This window comes from Liolophura sinensis, chromosome 1, assembly GCF_032854445.1.
Source record: "Liolophura sinensis isolate JHLJ2023 chromosome 1, CUHK_Ljap_v2, whole genome shotgun sequence".
Classification (NCBI taxonomy): Eukaryota; Metazoa; Mollusca; class Polyplacophora; order Chitonida; family Chitonidae; genus Liolophura; species Liolophura sinensis.
In genome coordinates, this window is record NC_088295.1 from 58,937,957 (window position 1) to 58,961,361 (window position 23,405).

Consider the following 23,405-nt stretch of genomic DNA (forward strand, 5'->3'; position numbering starts at 1 on the left):
ACATACACATGGTGAAAAATTAAAACTTCATAAATCCGCTGAATTACAGTGGGCCATTTTCCCAAGTCCATGTAACTTCTTAAAGAGTAACCATCACAAAGTTTTTTGGCTCTCTGCGCTGCATCTCTTAACAAAGTAAGTGGTGATAGGAGAAGACTCCATATTCAGAATTTGTAAACTGGACAATCATGAAGAAACAAAACATTTTAACTGAGCATTTATCATAGTTACTGTGATTAAAAAAAAAAAACACACACACACACACACACACAGGTCCACAATCTAAACACTTGACCGGCAGAGGGAATTTACACAGAACACAAAAGCGCACAACAAATTTTCCTGATGAATGAAGAAAGCACAGAAAGAGAAATTCCATTCATATTGACCTCATGATTAGACAGTAACGAAAAACGCCATCCTGATTAAGTTTCGCTTTATGGAACTAAATACATGCAGTGCATTACTGTCCAATTCCATTCCTAAGAACTTCTAACAAAACTTGAACAAATAGACATGACGACAACAAAAATAAAAACAAGCACTGCCCGATAGCATTTGAAGTCAACAAACACAGCATAAGCATGATAATACCGGTGTCTACGACAAAACAACTTCATCGACTCAAGCTCACCTAACCAGCAATTTGCTAGTACAAAAGTTCTCTTTTAATATATACATCAAGGAGTTTCATGCTTGAAAGCTTTGCCATGATAACCAGATAACAGGGCTGGGTGTTTTATTCCCCTTGTAAGCTTGTATCAACATGTTCCTGCACTTTTACTATGACTATAATTAACATTATTAGACAAATGACACACACACACAAAGAATAACAAGAAAACACACGTGCACAAAGAAATCTGGTATTCAGCTTGGACTTGTCCGCATCTTGAGCCCTTTTTGTATCGCCCTATGAAAAAAAGAGTTGTGGTGAACATGTGACGTACCTTGTCATCTAGCTAATCAAACACACCTGAAGTGGTACAGATAATGTAGTTGTATGTACGATAATACATGCTTAATAATCTCCTTTAAACAAAATTCAGCATGCATCAAAAAAAAAATTTCAGATCATTCCAAAAAAAAAATGCTGGCTTTTGAGCAGAACATAATCTAGACATAAACGATTCCTGATATCAAATTAACAAATTAGTCCCAGCATCTAATTGATTAGTAATGACAATCCAAAATGCAAAAAGGTATTAAAATAAATATATATTTACGTTAATATTAATACTTGAACCAGCAAAATGTTACCTTAAAAAAAAGCAAGAAATTAACAATTACATTCACTGATAATCTTCATAAACAAAGTCTGAACAATTTTAAAACCAATTCATGCAAGTGTGACAAAAGGTGTTAATGAAAGGATGTACCATAGTTTTGGTGTGGGAAAAAAAAAAAAAAAAAAAAAAAAAAGGTGGAGAAATAAAAAGTGAAATGAAGTAAATCTTTACATCGATAATTAGATCCATCTGCTAAATCTTCACTAACAGTGTCTTTCACACATTCTTCCTTTTTTGCAAACAAGCACAGCACTTACTGTGTACTGACAACTCACACCAGGAAGCCACAGAAAGTGCAAACCGCAAGCAGCATGTGCTATGTGCAGTGCTATCACTCACAACGGGTCCAATTAATGCCAGTCCTCCCACTTACAAAGTCACCCAGTGCAGTTTTGAACCGCTCACCAGCTGTCCAGTCTCGGGGTGTTATGTTCGTACTCTTTAAGTCATAATCAAATTAAAGGACTAGTGAATCTTGATGGCCTTCCCTCACCAAATGTCAATGAGGTATGCCATTTCACAAAACAGTATTTTTATCAGGAAGTTTTGATCACCAGGTTCTTCATTTTATCTTCCACGGAAGCTAGAAGCTCTGGACTTAACATCAATTCGAAATGTTTCCAGATTTTCTTCTGCTGTTGCGCGGTACTTGGCACCTGTTTGGAGAGGTTCGAGAATGAAATGGAATCCACTGCTTCGGCCACATTCTGTACAAACTGCGTCCTGGGGAAGATAAAGTGTTAGGAAAATCGGCAAATAAGAAAATCAGCAATCAAGAAAATGAAATTCGGGGCAATCTTTCACTGCTGTTTGAATTTGGTTAACAGACTAATATAATCCAAGAATGTGGAGTGTAAATAATGGGGGAAAGGATGAAGAAAGAAAATGACACAAACAATTCTAAACTAAATACACTGGTGTCTTCATTTGATGTTTTAGATGTTTTACGTTGGACTCAAGAATATGTTACTTCTATGGCAGCATTATTATGGTGGGAGGAATTACTACAGAGTTTGAAAAACACAACGAGGTAATTGTCTCAATTAGTTTTCTTCATCAAAAGATTACTAACTTAGAGAGTAAATATGCATAACTGCCCAATCAGATTAATCATTGATTTCAGAGTACCCGAATTCTTCAACCACCTCTGCAATTAATGATTTGAAATAGTCTGACTATGAAACCTACATCTTCCGTGACACAAACAAATCATTTTTAGTGTCATTTTCATAATAATTGTATGCATTAATTCCACTGGGCTTTTGACGTGAAAAAAGGTTGAAGATTTACAGCACATCAAGACAACAAAAAAGCCTTCTTGCTAGTGTGTAATCCTATTTATTTATTTATTTGATTGGTGTTTTACGCCGTACTCAAGAATATTTCAGTTATACGATGGCGGCCAGCATTATGGTGGGAGGAAACCAGGTAGAGCTCGGGGAAACCTACGACCATCCGCAGGTTGCTGCAGACCTTCCCACGTATGGCCGGAGAGAACCAGCATGAGCTGGACTTGAACTCACATCGACCGCATTGGTGAGAGGCTCATAAGTCATTACGCAGCGCTAGTGCACTAACCAACTGAGCCACGGAGGCCCTGCACTAACCAACTGAGCCACAGAGGCCCCGTAAGCCTATTAAGGAATGGGTAAACCCGAGACCTATAATCGAGCACGCTACTTCATTTGTCGGCTTTGATCTTGTGACTATATATCACAATATTTTCCATTTGACATGTTATACTGCATAAAGGGTAAAAATGTATTTATAACACGGGATTTATTTTACTAATTCCTTAATTCAATATGATTACAGTAATTGACCTAAAATTTCCCTCATGACCAAACTGCACATTCTGACTCATTATTACAATTCTCTGATCTTTGAAAGGTGCTTTAAGGTTTGCTTGGCAGATAGGATGATATACTACTGGAAAAATCTAAGTTTCAGCACCAAAAGTAATATTTCAACACATTTATTTGCCTCTTAACATTCAATTTTTTTTTAACAAAATTTGAATAATTTTACCTTAATGCCATTTCATTTTCCAGGATAACCGATTTAAGAGTTTTTTCCTTAAGCAACCTATTTCTTTGAAAGCAGAGAGTTGTAGGCAATGCATAGCCTGGGAGCATGTTAAAACTGGCCTTTTACACTGAGTAGTCATTGTTTAACTCACCATGTGGACTGATGCTCACTGTCCAGGTCAATAACTGAGGTACTGCAGTAAATTGTATCACCCTGAGCCAACAATGTGTAGATCACAGAGCTGCCAAACTGAAAGTGAAAGTACTTAGTGTGACTGGCATCCAAAGATATAATACCACAGAGCTTTGTGCATTGTGTCTTAAATGGGATTTGTCTCCTACACAATTCACAAAATACCTATTCAATCCAGATGCAGATTAGCTGTAAATTTGCTTCAAACATCATTTTGCTCATATCACCATATCATCTCCTTGTAGTATGCCAGCCCAGACACAGATGTATTTATAGTAATATGGTTTGAAATTGAAATGAAGATAAAGTCTGCCACTATATACACATAGAAAAAATGCTATAGGAAACAGTTATCACAGAAAAATATGTAAAAAATGCAATAAAGTTTTGACAGCCGAGAAGATGAAGTTCAGCATTGGAGTGAGTGAGTGAGTGCTTGGGGTTTAACGTCGTACTCAACAATTTTTCAGTCATATGACGACGAAGGAATCATTAGGGTGCATGTACGTGTAATGTGCCTCCTTGTTGCAGGACGGATTTCCACCGCTCTTTTATTTAGTGCTGCTTCACTGAGACGACTTACCGAAGGCAAGTAAGCTGCCCCGCCCGAGCCATTATACTGATACGGGTCAACCAGTCGTTGCACTATCCCCTTCATGCTGAACGCCAAGCGAGGAAGTCACAACTTCCTCTTTTAAAGTCTTAAGTGTGACTCGATCAAGGATTGATCCTGGATCTACCGGTCCGAAGCGGGCGCTCTACCAACTGTGCTATCCGGGCCGGTAGTTCAGCATTGGAAACATGGCACTGGCGGACAATTCACTCTGAGTAACCATGTTGTAGAAGCGCTTATGAACTTGATCAATCACTAGCGCTGAAAGCGTCATGTGATAATTGGCTGTCATGTCAAGAAACCTATTAGCTCTCGATTGTCATTGTGGCTTCTGAAAGTGGATTCGCAGACATCGATGCAATAAATTGTATTTTGCGGTCAGTTTAAGTGTTCATGCATTTTGAACAACACATTTCTGAGCAGGGAACTGAGAACGTCTGCACCTGTCACAATGCGTGCATGCTTGGCAAGATACTGCAGTAAGTTGTCAGGGTGAGCTGGCAAGACAGGCGCCTCTGAAGAGTCATCGCTTGAAGAAAAATATTCTAACTTCGCATTATTTTTCCTTAGCAAAGTCAGATTTATTACGAAAATATTTCCCAAAAATCTCAATGAAAGGGTCTGTCATCAATCAGACGGTCCTGCTATGTTTGATGAATTCTGGTACAGCCAGTTAGGCCAAATGCTTACACCTATGCAGGACGAGTAGGATCGCTAAAACAGGACGCTTGTGTCCACAAACATTGCCCTGACCGAGTGCCAATAAAAAAGAAACATCGGCCTTTTGAACATGGAACAGAGCTGATACTCTTTGGTTGGGTATCAGGCAATCTTGTTTGTATTTTCTCACTGTCACATTGTTTCATACGAATGGTACGAGAGAGCCCCTAGATTTTGTGACGTCACTCTAGATAGCTATAAAATGGCGAAATGGCGTCACCAAATAAGTGGTTAGGTACTGATGATTGTTTGCTATATATTTTGTCGATAAGCAGTGTAGAATTTTTAAAAGATTTTTAGAACATTTCTGGAACACTACTTTATTAATTCATTTAGCATAAGTGGCGGACTTTATGTTCACTTTAAAGGTGTACCCACCTGTTAGCCAGTGATATTCTTGAATTCTTAATTAAAATTTAACTTGAAACCATGTTTTTCCACATTAGGTGGGGACAATCTCATTTATTTACATTATTGTTGTTTAATGCCTTGCTCAAGAATTACCCAATTCTACAATTTTATGGGTGGAGAAAACCAGAGGTAAACACAGACCTTAGAAAGTTAAAGACAAATAGTTCAATACACGTATACAGGCGGAGACCATAATGGTGGAAGACAGAATGGTTTTCAACAAATGTTAGACTGCACAATGGCCTTTGCAAACATCCTTGACCGTCTTGTCTTACCAAGGCCCCATGAATAGTGAAAGTAAGAGAATCTACAAATTTTGGGTCCAAGGCCAGGGTTGAACTCAAACTTTTTGTTTCTAGCGAAAGGCTGTACTGATAACATCAGACATCAGTGACCCACACTATTAGAGTATATGGTCACAAAGCCGACCAATACATGGTGTAGACTCTTATACTGGCTGTCCAGCAGACGTGCTAGTATTGCTAAGTCAGTACTATCACCGGACTTAGGTCTGAACGAAGGTTTTCCACTCAGGTAGAAAATACAAAGGTTTAATCTTACCTTGTTCTGTAAGGCCATGGAGACGGCTTTGGTAGAGGTCTGTAGGTCCAGTGTGAGTGTGGTGAGAGCCTCTAAATCACAGTTACTGATCACCAGGGCTAACGACCCAAACAACAGCGGTAAGGACTGAGGAGAAAAAAGGTTTCGTATGTATTCCATGTAATTATTCAGTTTTTCTTGCTTTATGATTTATGTCATGAAAAAGAATACTTCAGACTTCTATGTTGGCAGTTAGGATTTGGGTTCAGACTCCATGAAAAGCTACTATCAGCTAAGGTTGCCTTAAGACACAGTGTTGCTCAATGGGTCAACACCAGAATTAGGGAATACAGGCATTGATTTTTATGAATAGTTGTATTGAGATTTGTTATAGTAAGGAGGCATAGAAATCTGAAGTGTGGCATGAAGAGAATTTCAAGTGTAGCAGAAATAAAAATATCAAACTCAGTTTGAAGTTTTTCTTTTTATGTTTTTTGTTTTAACACTACAGTCCAAAACAAAACCTGGCAAGAACTTAATCTTGGAGAGCTGATAAAGGGATTAGACAAACACAGCAAACATCCATTAAAATTTATCTTTGCAAAAACACTGACAGTAGGCATTCATCACTGTGATACAAGCTATGTCGCAGGTCAAGCAAAGAGCCTTGGGCACTGCTTGATTTCACATTAACTAGTTCACCGTTGGGTACTGCTCGTCAGTTTGCTACGGCGTGGTCACTTGCTTTGCACCAAGTCCTTTGAAAAGCTGGCTGGCAACGCAAGCTGCCTGTGTCGGTTTGGTGACAAAAGCTCAAGACGATGGATACGTGATTAATGCGACACTGAGGAAACTATCTTTCAATTTGTCACTATACTTTTGCTCACAGCAAAGCTCTAAAAGCTTGATATTTTATGTCCTATTACCTCAGGTTTGTCCACAGTGCAACCATTTATTCCAAACAAACATTTTGATTTACTCATAAAACCAAAGGAACCATTGCCGCAAGAATCAATGTCAAAGGGCAAAGCAAGGTCATCATCCTTTACTTACATCATCAAGAACATCCTTCTTCATCAATGTAGGGATGTTCCTGAGCACTGCCCCTGCCATTTTGATGGATTGTTCCTAGAAATGTAAGTCCATTTTACAACTAAATCATATCCATACTGACATCTAGTATATGCCCCAAAACAACCAAGACAGAAACCATCAGACAAAACAATTTCGCTTTCAATAAATTCAAACTCCACTGTCAAAACACATGTAAAATTCTTGCATGAGCTTGGAAAACAATATTACAATCGTTGTCAACATTGTTCACCTGATTTAACATCAGACAATGAACAAGACTTTAAGTATATAAAAGGTGACCTAGGTCACAAATTTCAGTGAATATTAAAACTGATCTGCCAGTATGCCAAGGAGTTAGTAGAATACAGAATGCTTATATCAACGGGAAAAAATTACAAGAAATATGCTGAGAGATAAAGAAAAACCAACCAAACAATAACATTCCACGCCCAATCATATTAAGAAAGTAAATGCCACCTGCATGGGTGTTATAGGAGAACTGAAATGTCAACTCAGAAGAGGGCTAACCTGGTCTAATAAGGGTATAATTCTTGCCAGTAATTTTCTGCCTTTTCTCACAGTCAAAAGTCCTCCAAGAATCTCATCCTTCTTTTCTGGACAACACACTGTTCGGTAAAGCTGAACAATTTTAGCTTTTCTTTCCTCTAGCAAAGGTTTCCTAAAGAAAGAAGATACTTGTTTATATCATCCTTCAAATACACCTACAAATATATAAAATGGCCATTATAAGAGAAGAAAACAAGAAGTTCAAGGGCAAATTCCATGAAGCGATTTCTGAATATATACAAAATTTTCGCACTTAGGGTGTTGAGTATGGATCAAGACGTTGAAAATTGCTTGTTAAAAACTAAAAATTTATGACTTTTCATGTTTTCTACCATATGAAATGACAAAATCTAAAGATCGTTATCAAAAAAAAAAAAACCCCTCAGATACTGGACGCTTGTTCAAGATACTCCGTTCAGATCTACACATACCTTGATTCTTCTGGCAAAGCTAAAACCCTTTTTTCAATGTCGTCTATTTCCAACAGTACGATGTAACACTGCAAGAAACAAAATACCAAGACTAGAATTAATTGGTGAATTAAACTTACTGGTGGCCATTTTCAGCTGAGTGCAGGATGCTTTTGGACAACTGACAATCTGACATGCTACAGTCAGGCACAGGGTGCAGAATAATTATTTGTGCCAATTTTGATGTTAGGCTCACTGAATTAATTACTGGACTGGTTTCATACCATACCCTATCACTGATCCCATCAATTACTTGACAGCGGCCAGGTGTATTACCCTTGACAATATCCCAGGCAGGACTAATGCATGTTGGCAGGTATGGAACGAGACAAATCGTGCATGCCAAAGCCAAAACCCATGCCACTGTTTTTCACCTTCCATGTTAGCCTATCTGTTAATACGGTGGTGACCACGCAGCATGCACTTTATAACGCACATCGCCTTTAGCCATGTGATGATGCCGTGACAAATTCTGGCTCCGTCTTCAAGCTTAGTGTCAAATTTTTATTTTGGCGACCAAATTTTACTTCCCAGTTGAACCGACTGATTTTTGGTATATACTTCCCAGTTGAACCGACTGATTTTTGGTATATACTTCCCAGTTGAACCGACTGAGTTTTGGTATATACTTCCCAGTTGAACCGACTGATTTTTGATATATACTTCCCAGTTGAACCGACTGATTTTTGGTATATACTTCCCAGTTGAACCGACTGATTTTTGGTATATACTTCCCAGTTGAACCGACTGATTTTTGGTATATACTTCCCAGTTGAACCGACTGATTTTTGGTATATACTTCCCAGTTGAACCGACTGATTTTTGGTATATACTTCCCAGTTGAACTGACTGATTTTTGGTATATAATCAATAGGTTATTGACAGAATCCAAGCCGATGTGGACAAGCTCTACTTTTGAATGGTGGAAGCATCATGAATTGGTCCACATAAGCACATATTCATTATTACACAAATGTTGGGACTCAAGAATGGATTTTTTGACCACTCCTCATAAATCTCAAAAGGCCCACCAATCCATTCATTCAAAGAAATTTTGCTCGGAAGCCAGAAAAAAGCTTACACAATCGGCGAAAAAAAAAAATACGTACAAGATAACAAAATCCCGTATACCTTTTCAATATCCATTAGGAGTTGCCTGAACTTGCGGAGTTCCTTACTGACGCTCTTTGTCTGTCCCTCCGGCTCGTTTGACGGCACCATAAGAGGTTTGAGGTCAATGATCTGCCGAGGGTTGTGAACACTGGAGGAGGTCAGGCGGCCCAGGGAGCCTTCAAACTGAGCTGTAAAATAAATATATTGCTCAATTATCTCACTGATGTTTGACGCCGTATTGCTGTACTTCACCTTATCAGTATAAAAAATACACTTTCATAAGCACATACCAGAGTTTTTTTCTGGTAACAAATTAATCGAACTTCCCAAAAATTTTTTAAAAAAGTCTTAAGTGACCATGTAATATGTATATATCAAGTGATATATAAAGTGAACATATGAAATTATGTCACCTGAAAAGTGCTAAATTTTTAAGTGAAATGCAGTAATTGACTGTGTGTGTTATAACTACAGTAAATGTTGCTGACAACACAGACACCCAGAGCAAAACTTTTTGGTCTCTTTTAACTGGGGGGGGGGGGGGGGGGGGGAACCCTAAATATGAGTTATGTTAGGGTTAGGAGAACCCCTATATGTGTGATATGTATGACTTGACCTCTACTTCAGCCAGAGTTAACAAAAGCCCTAAATGTATGTTCAGACAGTTCTTGTTTACCTGGTCTGTAGGATTTTGCCTCTATTTTAGCCAGGGCTGGGAGAACCAATGTGGGATCCTCTTCTCCAGTTTTATTTCCTTCAAGTTTTTCTCTTGCAAGTCTTTCACGAGCCTTCTTCTTTAATGTATAATTCTGCAGTACAATCGCCACAAAAACATATTACAAATTTGTATATATTTCTCCCCCATCTTAATACAGCGATAAACCTATTGACAGCTTATCAACACGTACAACTGAAAAACATACCAAAAGCAAACCATGTCAATCTGAGGCAGCTTTTAAATGACACTAAAACTGGTAACATTTTACTTCCAAATTATATAAATTTCACCAAGCATTTTTAATAATAAAAGGATGTTTTTTAAATTCGGAAAACAAGGAACTCCCATCCACCTGTCGCACAATTTATTACTCACTGTGTAATAAAAATCATCAAGATATGGGTTTTCTGTTTGGAGTTGTAATAACTGGATTTTTATTATCCAATCCTTTTCCTTCTTGGTCATCAGTCCTGCATATTCGTCTACTTCTTTTAGGACAAAGTTTCCGTTCGTGGGTCTTGGGCGAAAGTTAAAGGGTTGCTTATGTAACGATCTGTCAAAAAAAAAAAAAAAAAATATTATGAAAGACTGCCAACAACATTTCCTTACATTTCTCTTTTTTGTGCTCCAACATACATTTTACTGATGCCTGTGACAAACATCACTACTAAAGAAGTAACAAGAAGTTGAACATTGTCCATATCAATTTTCTTGAAAGGTGCATACAAACCTATGAAATAATCGGATTTAAAAGGAAGTCTCCTTACCACAAATCTCTTTGATCTCACTTTGAGTTTTACATCGCATTCAAGACCATTTCACTTTCACAACGACGGCATGCATTATGCACAAATCTGTTCAAGACATTTGGCAAATATTGTTAATTTATGTGAGATTACCTGTTGAACTGGTGTTGTTGTTGGAGCTGCTGTGATTGCTGAATGCCTCTATTCCTTACCAGATGTGCTGGGTCACTGTATGGCATTGGGTACGGAATTCTGGAAGAAAGTTCAAATCTTCACATGTTTATGGGCATACACAGAGTACAACAGGCACCACTTTCTGCCATAGGTTTAGCCAGGGGTGTCTCAGTGTCTTTGAGACACCCTGTTCGGCGAAAACTAACATGGGAGAGAACGGAAAAACAGGACAGAAAGTGGAACTGAGATGGCCTGATTTCAAACTCTGGCTAAATCTATGCTTCCTGCCTACACAAGCTATTTACAAGATACTAGCATATGAAAATGCTTTTTTCTCAACACTTGAATCCTACAGTGCTTGAGAATGACTGTGCCCCTTAACCTTAATAACAGCTAAACTATTACAAGGTCTAACAGGGATAAACTGCTTGGACAGATGACTCGACTTGTTTTAGATGCACCATGTTAGCAAATTCAAACCTTTTGACTCAACATGGGGCCACACTGTGGTGTGTTAGTTCATATTATCAGCCTATTACGTGTTACCCTCTACTGTTTTTCACCAAACTCCTCACCTGGGTGGAGCGACAGGACTGCCGTATGGGCTCTGTGCCCCAGGGCTTCCGTACGGCATCCCCCTTCCCCCGACCATGGCGTGGGGCATTCCATTGGGCATGCCTGGGACAAACTGATTTGGCGTTGCTGCTCTGGTGCCTGAAACACAAATTCAACTTGGCATGTAATTAACTGTTTTCAGCTCATCAACTAAAAATTTAAATGTATTTATGTATGCTTGGGTTTTTATGTTGTACTGATCTATATGTTATATAATGACAAGGAGTCATTAAGTGTGTGTACATATTGTATCTTCTTGTAGCAGGGCAAGTCCATGCTGGCAGTACTGCTGACAAAGTGATGCCACCATTGAAGTATCATGTGACATGACACTCCACCCAGTCACATTATACTTACACCGGGCCAAACAGTCCTCTTTCTCTGCTCTCTCAGTGATAAACATCACCGGAGGCAGCCACAAATACCATTGCTAAAGTCTTTGGTATGAACCGACCTGGGTTTGATCCCAGGTCTTCCTAGATGGATGCTCTAAGCATCAGGCCACCGAAGGTTTAAAAAAAAAAAAAAATGATTTTAAAGAGGTCAAGTAATGATGATGGAATACACTGATGTGACACCAATGTGACCCAACATGAAACTGATCAATTATGATAAATTGTACTGAATCCTCAAAACTTGCACACTTTAACAAGAATATGTATTAGGCATGAATTCAAATCTAGGCAAAAAGCCTCTAATATTTGAACAGTTTGCGATTATATGCAAAAAAGGCAAACAAATAATCACTTGGTTGCTACATTTATTTATTTAATTGGTGTTTAACGCCATACTCAAGAATATTTCACTCATACAGTGGAGGTCAGCATTATGGTGGGAGTAAACAGGGCATCGCCCCGGAGCGAAACCCACGACCATCCGCAAATTGTTGCAGACCTTCTCTGGTACAGTCTAAGGAAGCCCACATGAGCTGGACTTGAACTCACTCCGACCGCATTGATGAGAGGGTCCTGAGTGGTTGCTAGAAAGTCGAACCCCAAAACGATATTATGCCCTCAAAACAAAAATATCTGCCCATTGAAACATTTAGATCTTTTCCAGCGGTATGTTAAACATTTTGAAATCAAAATTTAGTTGAACTTGTTATTGTTTCAATTTCTAATTTGCATATCTGGTCTGTATGTAGCGTATATATATAAAAAAAAAACATTGAATGGAACAAAAAACGTGTAATTTACAATTCATTACAAATTTTACTCATCAGTTTCACAGCAAGTGGGAGAAACTGGCGCAAAAGGTCTATGACAAAGGCGAGTGAATTTAAAGACGCAAATAAAACTACAGCTTAGTGCTCACTCAGATTTAACTGCTCAAGGAGTAAAGCTTGTGCAATGGAAGCAATACCCAGCTTTTCTGAAAAAGTACAGTTGAATTAAGTATGGCAACCATAGAAACATAACAAGCTCTAATCTGGAAGCATTAAAGCTGTATCAAATAAGAAAAAATTAATTTAACATCAGAAATAATGACATCACGCAGAAGGCAAATGCTGGTGTATATATATATATATAAATTTTTTTCATTACTTCCAAGTAAAGCTTTGGTCTAAAAAAAACCACTATGGTAGACATCTTAAAATCTCATTGGCAAGCATTTTAAGAATTAAGCAGGTGTGCGTGTAAGTAATGATTTAAGTTTTGTCTTTAAAATATATAATAGCTATATGTACTGATACCATTTACTAATTATATATCAAACACACAAAAAAAATGTCAAAATTCTTGTTTTCATCAATATACATCAAAGTAAATTTTAATTGACCAATCGTCATAAACCAAGGAAAGAAAAAAATGAGACTTTTGTTCAGCATGCAATAAAGAGAAGTCAATTAAACAACAGAATTTTATTGGTTTGAATTCTGTGTGTTAAGACGTATTCCAACCTTTCCGACCAAAGTCAACTGATTAAATTTGAAACATAACAATTAGCAGTACCGTTGAAGCATGAAAAGTGAAATTTGATTATGTCTATGTTAACTGAAATAAATTCAGCATTTTATGGGGCTTTATGAAAGGCAGAAAAAGCAGGCTTGATTAATAGAAAACAACAAAAAAACAAAGCTGAACTGAAATAAAAGAAAGTCAACTTGAAACAAAGAAAAGCAGAACAATCCCAGAACATACCAATAATTCCAAGAGTGAAGTTTGGGTTAAACTGTGGTTGGATATGGGGGGAGAGGAAATGGTGAGGGAGGGGCGGGGATGGGGAGAGGTATTCAAAACTGGGGGAGGGGGAAAGAGAACGGCCTGCAAATAAAAAGTGGAAAGAAAAAATATTTTAAAAAATTGGAATGAAGACAAATGAAAATTGTGGAAATGCAGTACCAGAAATCAAATTAGAAAAAAAATATTGTGCAATGCATTCATAGACAAAACCCCTCAACCTTAAGGAAATGTAACCAAAAGAGGAAGTTTTAATACAGGTACAACTATTGCATCTTGATTGAAAAACATTAAAGGTGGAGAAAACATAAAAATCACATGAAGTTCAGATGGACGAGTATGCAAAGCTAATTGTGAATATGGTCTTTATCTATATGGTCAATATTTTTTATTCATTTTTTTTTTTAAGGAGAAAAAGACACATGAAAATAATTTTTGCATGGTGGTATTTGAGGCCTCCTTTCGGTATATATAGCTGTTGTGTAATATACCCACCATACAAATATATTTTCAAATACCGTTTTCTCCTAAAAAAAAAAAAAATCCAAAAAAACATTAAAGACAATATTTGCAAATAAGTTTATACGCTCTTTCATCGGATTTTGGCATTATTTTTATGTTTTCTTCTCCTTTAATGACGAGTACTTTCAACTGGGTAACAACTCTTACTTCAGTATGGATTCATTTATTTTATTGATGTTTTATGCTACACTCTAGAATGTTTTATTTATACAATTGATGGCCAGCATTATGATAGGAGGAAATCGGCAGATCCTGCTGGAAACCCACAACCATCCGCAGACTGCTGTAGATGTCCCCAAATACCACCGGACAGGCAGCCAGCATGAGCTGGACTTTACCTCACAGCGACCACATTGGCGAGAGGCTCCTGGGAGTACGAATGGTTCTTCCTTATGACAAAGTGAAAGCCGTGTGAACTTGGGTTGAACTACTCAACGTACTGACAAATGATAAAGTGTATAAGTGTTCATCTACATGCCCAGATGTAGTGCTCATCTGAGTTTAGTGAACTGTGATCACAAATTCCGAGAGATCTCGTCAACAAGTCTGTCATAAAATTTAACTTTCAGTGACCTTGAAAAAGTGGGTCAAGGTCACTGAAAATCAATAGGGCTCTCCCTCATGACAGTGCCAGTTTGGTGAATTTGGGGCTGTTTTGGGAAGGTAAGAAACTATGATCGCTACTACAAGGTCAATATGGGCTGAGGGGTAAAAAAACATTTTAGTGCATGTTCATTCAACTTACTTGATTCATCTAGTGTAACTGGCATACAACTAGGCACTGAAAGTTGTGCTTTAGTTTTTGTGCGCTTACATGTATATATGTACGTATGTACATGGACAAGTTTCTATGGCAACGCTGATGTATTGATCCGCTTTCATCGAACTTAAACTTCTAAATGGATCTTGATTGAAACATCCTCTGCATTTAGATCGTCGTCAGTCTATGGAATGAAGACTACGCCATTCTTTGACTTGATATGAGCTTGCCCACATTTTGATTCAGATCAGGGTAAATCTGAATAAGTGTTTTAGTGTACACGTGTAATTACAGATTACAACAAAAACGTGAAGATTTATGGAAAAAAGTTGCTGCAGAATGTAGATGCTATTAACAGAACACACTGCTTTCCGTGTCTTTTCATACACTTTCTGTATGTATTAGTAATGCATGCATTCTTGTCGCATTCATAGAATACAAGTAAAATGCATTCAAATCGTGAAAACAACATGATTCAACATCAAAAAGCTGATTCTGAAAATCGCACTCTCATTTAACAAAATCACAAATCCCAGGACTTTCAATACCGGACGACACTGGCACAACACAACATCAAGTTCCGAGAGCAACACATCATCAAGTTGCGAGAACAACACATCATCAAGTTGTGAGAACACCACATCATCAAGTTGTGAGAACAACACATCATCAAGTTGCAAAGTAACACATCATCAAGTTGCGAGAATAATACACATCAAGTTGCGAGAGCAACACAACATCAAGTTGCGAGAGCAACACATCATTAAGTTGCGAGAACAACCCATCATCAAGTTGTGAGAACAACACATCATCAAGTTGCGACATACCGAGGATGTTCATGGGAGATCCTCTGCTGAATGGTGGGGTGTGAGGCATCATGGGAGAACCAATCCCGGGTACTGGTGGAGTTATCCTTCCTCGGGGTACGACCTGGGCAGGGGACATCCTGCCGTCTAGAGAATTCCTGGAGAGTGGGCTCATCCCTGCAGGCAACTGAGGAGGCTGTACGGAAGGGGAAAACATGTTGTACAATCAGTTTATTGTTTACTGCTCATCAGGAGGCGACTGGGAAAGTCAATTTGCATTATCTTTTTGAGCGGGGGCCCGTTTCACAAAGAGTATAATGGCTAAACTTTGACAATTTTGCTTAAACAAAAACTATAACCTTAAGCTTTTGGTTTTACATTTTGAAAGTTAGTCCAAAATTCCTAGATAGCTCTGGAGATGACTAGGAGACAGTAAAGTTGACTTTAACAATGTAGTATTTCCCATTCTTAAGGTTTATTTACTGATACTTAAAAATAGGAATAAATCACCTTCTTACAGCGCACAAATGTTTTTTGAAGCTCACAAAAAAACCAAAACGCAGACGTTGTTGTTGTTTCACATGAAAATTCTGTTGTGAGAGTTATTGCCCTTTCTTAAACTGTGACAAAAAACAAAACTCAAGGAGAAATTTTCTCTTTCCTGAAGTAAAACAGTAGCACTGACCAAAGTAGGGAGCTGCATGTTATATTTTCTACAGAAGTAGCAGGCTGTAGGTAGCTGGTAACTGCTTTCTCGTGAACCCCTTGTAAATGTATCACAAATAATACGAAATTGTGAACATAACTCTAGTACTTCATTTGACTGCATTTGATTTACCAAAAAAAAAACAACAACAAAAAAACACACATATTTTCAGTTTTTGATGGTCCTTCACATGATGCTTACTTCTTTTTTCATGTTTTCTTTCTATCCGAGCTTTTAAGAAACATACCCTTCAAGAATTTTCCTTACCATTTGAGCTTTTAGGAAATGTTGTATGTAACTCATTTATTTTTCCAAAAAAGACACCACAGCTAAGCTCTTACTCCTTTCGTTCCACTAGAAGGCCTGTGCACAAACAAATGTCTAAAATCACAGGGAAGTTCTTGCTTAAAGTATGTACCATTCATTATATTAAAAATAAACCAAAGATCAACTACCACATTAAACTAGACCTTGACCATTGACCTCGGGATTACCTGATGGAAGTCAGCGGGTGATGTGCGGCCATGTAACAGTGGGATAGGCATCGGCATGGAGAAGGGGGTGGAGTGCTCCTGTATGGGCTGGTGGTGATATTCCTGGTGGGTTTTGTGAGTCCTCATCGGCAGTCCCTCCCCTCTAAGCTGTCGCTCTAAATCCTCCGCTGATATGACTTTCGGGGCCCGGCTACCCAGAATCCGTCCTTCCAGTTCCTCCAGGGTCATGGCCTTGGGCAGATTCCCAGTGACTGCTGGTTTACTGCGCACAACAGCCGGTTCCTTTTAACAGAAACGTATGCTTACTGTGAAATATTCTTGGGCAAATTTCTTTTGACATTGATTGGCTGGCATGATATATTGGCAAGTTTAGACTCAGCCGAGTCATCGATACTGAAACATACAAACTTGTCATGTTGCTGGACTCTTCAGTAATTTGAGGTAATATCTGCTTCTTTAATACAGAGGATTTCACGGAAACGATCGTTTTGTTCAGTATCGGTTCCCAGGTTAAAAATTCACGCAACAAAAGTCCGTTTCCCACAAAAAATGGCTAGGCTACTCACTCAGTACTGCTTAGTAAACACTGAACACAGTTAATTGTCTGAAGAGTTGTCAGCCTCAAATTGTGGCTCAGGTGTTACCAATAGACCACAGATCATTAATTATATGTTCACAATATAACGACCAGAGAATCTAGCTTTTCCTTATCTTACTATCTTTGGACCTTGTTAACAAAATATTAACAAAATATCAGCTTTTGCTTTATAGAATACAAGAGACTTTCAATTCCATGTTTATAATTTTGTCTTAAAAATGCCAAGTAAGCAAATATGTTTGTCACCAAGATCAGATACTATCTAGCAAAAGGTTATGTTCAGCGAGCGCTCAATGTCCCTCTCCATAACCCAAAAGGTATACATCACATCCCGGCATTTCCACTTTTTGTTTCTGATCCTTTCGAATTTCTGACGATTTACTCTTTCCTGATATCAACTCACATCAAATGTTGGTGTTCTCGTTGCTTTTGCATAGTCAAACAGACTCTGGATATTGTTGACTTGCTTCGTGAAGTGGGACTCCTTGGCAGGCGAACCCCAAATATTCCGACTGGTGGGAGAAACCTGTCAAGGGAGATAAACCTTCCTTTAGTACATGTCCCATGACAAAATCACTGACACAAATGATATCACTATGTGCAAACAAATATCTCTATATTCTGGGATGAAAAGGTTTCTCAAATATCCTCAGCAATACATTTTTCCTTTCTTGCCTTATCCTGCAGAAGAGTTAAAAAGAGTTTAGATTGTTTCTTATCGTGTGTCCAAGATCAGATACTATCTAGCAAAAGGTTATGTTCATTGAGACAGACCTCTCCATAACCCAAATTGTATACATCACTTCTTGGTTCAGAGTCATCATTTCAAGACATCAAAAATCGCTGAATCAGCCATCTGCATTATAGGCCGGGGTCCCTTTGTTCTGTATTGACCAGATGTAGCTGAGTTTTAAAGCATGCTCCCAGTGTTGAAGAAGAACGCAGTTAACTAACAACAATGCAGACAGATCTGTACATCGTGACTAAAAGCTACTGGAATTCTTCAACCTGTTTGCATATTTGCAAGATGTTTATTCAGACAAATTCTGACGGAATTATTCTGTGTAGACTGATGAAATCATACCTTCAGTACAGCCGTGAAATTGGCTAATCCAACCAATATAATAATGTCTCGAAAATCTAAAGTGCGTAAGTTGCACTGAAAGTAGCTCGCTCACACGCGAAAAGGTCGAGGAATTGGGGTATATATTTTTGGCCTGTTCGGAAATTTCAGGAGACCTTTCCAGTTCTTCCTCATTATGAAAAGGAACAGAAGAGCAAAATCAACAGATAAAATTTTTGTTGGTATAAAAAGTCCATTCATGTATTATTTTCCAACTTACCAGGGTCTCCATGTCCATAAAAGCAGGTGGAGAGGATGGACCAAACAGCTCATCCAGATCCTGAGGGCCCTGAACATGGATACAAGCAAAAACATACACATATTTGGACAGGAAAATGCTAAATGTACATGGTTGTAAAAAAAAAAAAAAAAAAAAGCATTCAAAGTTTTTGTAGTAAACTTTTATCACCTAGAATGCAAATCTTTATTTCTCCTTTTTCAGAACACTTTCACCATAGATGCCACAGTTGGACATTTATGGCGTACTTGTACATTACGAAAAGACTTATCTATTCTTTTCTTCTCTCCAGGTAGTGATGACCTTGCTCATTGAGTAAGCTGCAGTAAGTCCACATTTATTACTCATGTAATAATTAGCAAAGCTAAACCTATATTCCTTTACAGCCATTTGACATTTACCCTGGGGATTGCCCTGCCTTTGGAAACGTTGATAACAGCTGGGTCATTGAAGTCGTCGTCATCTTCTACCACTAGCTGACTGATGTTCTGTTCTAATTGCTCCTACACATGAAAAACAAAAAGGAATGATTTCACTGACTGATTGTGCCATACTCCAAAATATTGCATTCAAATGAGAATGATGAGTTTTGTGGCTGAAGTAAAAGTGTGCGAATGAAGCTGTTGTTGTATGTATGTATGCGTTGGGTTTTATGTTGAACTTAATATTTCCGCCACAAGATGATGAAGAGTCATTCGGAGTGTGTATGTATATACTGTGTCTTCTTTTGTCTGTGTCGCCAAAGTGCTGACGCCACTAAAGTATCATATCAAAAACACCAGACATGACAACACTCCCAGTCACATTATATGGACACCGAGCCCACAAGTCTTGTTTCCTTGCTCTAACCTCTCAGTGCTTAGCATCAGGCGAGGCAGCAACTAGTATAATTTTTAAAGTCTTTGGTATGACCCAACCTGGGTTTGATCCCAGGTCTTCCAACAATTTTGTTCTATTGAAGGTTGCACTCCAACTAAACAGGAATGAATGTGATCACTAGCAGAGTTAGACACAATAAACATATTAAGAGGCAGTGCTTGACCTCAAATTTTTATTACAACCAAAGACTCACTCCTGGTCTAAAAGTATTGGTTGTTATTTATAAGCCAACATTGTTCAAAGACAAACAGAATGAGTGCTAATTAAAGGAAAAGACCTTTAAAAATCAAAGTAAGCATCACAAAATAGGCCACTTAAAACTATATATGTATATATATATATATATAATGATGGCCTCCCACCATAATGACAAGCATGTATATATATGTATATACTTTCATTTAATTTTTTAGGCTTGTGTGAAAAGAGGTAAAGGCATTCAACCATTTGAATTCTAAGGTGGGCTAAATAGACCATACCATGAGAATTAAGGAACTCTGACGTCACAGTAACTTTTTCCAACTCTACCATGTCTAATCAAGGCTCTGAATGTTGGAATAACTCTTTACCTATGACTAAAAGATTACTGAAAAGGTGATGTGATGTCAGAGTTCCAAGATACTCTTATTTTTATTTACATATTTACTAGCCTTTTGAGGGTCCAAAGGAGAGTCAGTTTACTGAGAGAGAGCATCATGTCTGTTTCATGTATATATATTTATACAGGTTACTTAAAAGAATGAGGGGGCCTCCGTGGCTCAGTCGGTTAGCGCGCTAGCGCAGCGTAGTGACCCAGAAGCCTCTCACCAATGCGGTCGCTGTGAGTTCAAGACCAGCTTATGCTGGCTTCCTCTCCGGCCGTACGTGGGAAGGTCTGCCAGCAACCTGCGGATGGTCGTGGGTTTCCCCCGGGCTCCGCCTGGTTTCCACCCACCATAATGCTGGCCGCCGTCGTATAAGTGAAATATTCTTGAGTACGGCGTAAAACACCAATCAAAAAAAAAAAAAAAAAAAAAATAAAAGAATGAAGTTATTATTATATACATAACTCAGTCATATTTTCTATGAGGTTGTCATTATCAGCCACTCAAGTTTCTGATTCCCTGTTAGCTCTATGCATCATCGATTAGACGATAATTTAGCTGTAACACCCACCTCTGGACTTAGGAGAGACAATTTCCCGCCATGCTTGTCAAGTCCTGGCTCAATAAGCTTCCCTGCCAACTTCTCGTGCTGCTCTTCCCAGTCTCCATCTACAGTCACACAATAGCTTAGTCAGACACAAATGACTTCAGGCAAGGACTAGAAACAAACCTACGCAATACATAAACGTGACAGAGGTTAACAAAGTTATAAGTCATATAAAATCTACTTGAGCTGGCCCTGATCAGGTGCAAGAAAGTCAAGAGTTCCCAGAATTCACTGTGCTGTTCTGCATCTTACAAGGGAGTCCACTTCCCTTGGTATGGGGCTGCAAAAGCAAACTACCATCATAAGTTAAGCATTTTACCCTCTGCTGAAGTATGCATGTCACTCCAACACTCCGGCTGTATGTGGGAAGGTCTGCCGGCAACGTGCGGATGATCGTGGGTTTTCACCGGGCTCTGCCTGGTTTCCTCCCACTATAATGATGGCCGCCGTCATATAAGTTAAATATTCTTGAGTACAGCATAAAACACCAATCAAATAAATCACTCCAAGAGAGGACTTAAAATGCATCGTTGGCTAACATCAATACTTCAACATTTATTTGGTCATCATCAGGATTATTTACAAGGTAAACAGCTACTTCTTGAGAGCTTATATACATGTACATTTATCCTGATAGTGAACTGTTATCACTATTAAAACACTAGCGAGTTCAATCACACAACAGCAGTAACAATAACTATCAGCTACAATGGTAGTTATATACTGAGCTTTGACTATGAGAAGTTCATCAGTGGATCTAATGGATTACCTTCTGCTCCTGCACCAAATGTTTCATCATTCAACTGATCTATCTCTTCCTCTAGTGGCTCATAAATGTCTTCAAACTCCCCCAACTTGCCAGCTCCTAATGCCTGCAACGCATATGATATATTTACTTAATTCATGGTTACCATCAATCATAATATAGAAGTTTTGGCTTACTTGATAACACTCCAGAGATGAAATGACGAAACTGAACTCCAGGTACATCATGTTCATTTAGTTAAAACTTAGCACACTTTGGAGTCATCTGGAATCTGAAAAAGTTTATAGTTTTCCCAATCTCTTATCTCTTTGCTATAACAACCATCTTTCTGGCCACTCCCATATCTCCAGTAATCATTTAGTGGACCTAACCCTTCGTTCCACATCTTTTTTCTTCACCATCATGGGTTGGCAGTGAGTTGAAGTCCTTTGTAAATGAGGTCTAGTCCAAAATAGGTGTAAACGATTTTTCGTGTGTGGTCAAATGCAAGACATCAGCCCCAAATTCATGATAAAGCCAACAATTTCACAACTAATAAGACATGGAGTGCTTCTATTCTGGTTGAACGCTTCATCCAGAAAATAGAAACGGTGTCAATGCGAAATGGCTGCAGTTTCAGTGATGGCTGTGTCATGAATTTGGGGAAAACATGCAATTACCAAGGGCAATATACAGTAAGTGAATATGATTACCCTAACTCTTCAACCTATTCACCCACAATTATGACCAATATTTTCACAAATTCTGAGAAAACTATGAAGTGTAGAGAAATAATCTGCAGTTTTATGAAGCTTGCATCTTAATTGACACAAATAAGTCATTCTTGGTGTCATTTCCACAATAACTGTTTGCAGAAATTCCACTGAAAGAAGTGCTTTGGAGGTTGAAAAGGTTAAAGATTTACAGTATAACAAGAGATGACTGCAACTCTGATTCGAGTGTCTCAAACACACGAGTCACATTGTGAAATGACATCAAATGTGTAGAAGGTAATTTTGTATTGCCTCTGTTCAAAAGAGTTGTATTTTCATCTGATACATTGTCTACTGACACGTGCATTGCACAAGAGGCCGGGGTAAAAGACTAAAACTAACCTGTCTTTAGAAATAGCTGTGCAAAAGTGTCTCCTGAATATAAATAAGTGTGATGGCAGAGAAAGGAAATAAAGCCAAAATGCAAACTTTTCAGTGAGATTCTTTGGGGAACACGACACATTTAGGCCCATTTCGCACTGTAACTGGCTGCACCACCTGAATCAGAGTTACTCACTTGCAACTAAACCGACGATGGACTTTTTTGATAAACTTAATCCCACTTCATGTGTTCGAAGTAATGTGTTCGAAGTAATGTGTCAACATCTAGTTCAATATATGAATGACACTATAATACGAGCCCAAGACATCGCAATAAGCGTGTTGTTGTTGTAGCAGCATTCAATTTTCATCCAAGCACGTGTCGTTGTCAAGTAAGAGACGCACTTCAACACGAATTCAGGGTGAGTTTATCCACTGGGTGGCAAAACTGTACCCAAAATCTGACAAAAGAATAATGAAACTACAACGAACACTATGAAAATCAACATAACACCTACCGACGAGTCGGTTTCAAAGCCAAAAAACGTATCTGCCATCTCAAGTCATCTTCCCGAACTTTCACTTCTTCTTGACTGAACCATTGATGTGTACTCTCTAAAACAAATTACAAGCCATTGGATCAACATACTATTGAATGACATCCAATAAATTGTAAAATTTTAAGGAAATTAATACTTTTTGATTACCATATGAAAATAAAAGACAAGTTGCCGGGGGCATGAAAAGACTGTCTAATTTATATATTTTGGGTAGAGAGTATTATTGTATTTCGTCCGAA

At 38.3% G+C, this 23,405-nt stretch overlaps 1 protein-coding gene across 1 annotated transcript; it reads right to left on the reverse strand.

The window, feature by feature from the left end:
• Positions 1-1,427: 1,427 nt before the first annotated feature.
• Positions 1,428-23,210, reverse strand: LOC135472637 (protein PAT1 homolog 1-like). Its single transcript, XM_064752244.1, has 20 exons — positions 23,125-23,210; positions 21,537-21,639; positions 20,732-20,829; positions 19,099-19,200; positions 18,680-18,748; positions 17,740-17,862; positions 16,739-17,020; positions 15,560-15,734; positions 13,412-13,534; positions 11,231-11,369; positions 10,635-10,733; positions 10,111-10,288; positions 9,694-9,826; positions 9,036-9,205; positions 7,866-7,933; positions 7,396-7,546; positions 6,847-6,921; positions 5,815-5,940; positions 3,469-3,566; positions 1,428-2,012 (listed from the first exon to the last, which is right to left on the reverse strand). The coding sequence occupies exons 1-20, from the start codon at positions 23,161-23,163 to the stop codon at positions 1,826-1,828; spliced, it is 2,538 nt and encodes an 845-aa protein (XP_064608314.1). The 5' UTR covers positions 23,164-23,210; the 3' UTR covers positions 1,428-1,825.
• Positions 23,211-23,405: the final 195 nt, after the last annotated feature.

Excerpts from the sequence above, each read along its gene's own strand:
- LOC135472637 (XM_064752244.1), bottom strand. The coding sequence starts at position 23,163 with ATGGCAGATACGTTTTTTGGCTTTGAAACCGACTCGTCG. Across the intron at positions 21,640-23,124 it reads GCTTTGAAACCGACTCGTCG|GCATTAGGAGCTGGCAAGTT; the intron begins GTAGGTGTTATG and ends TATGCGTTGCAG. Across the intron at positions 11,370-13,411 it reads CTTCACTCTTGGAATTATTG|GCACCAGAGCAGCAACGCCA; the intron begins GTATGTTCTGGG and ends TTTGTGTTTCAG.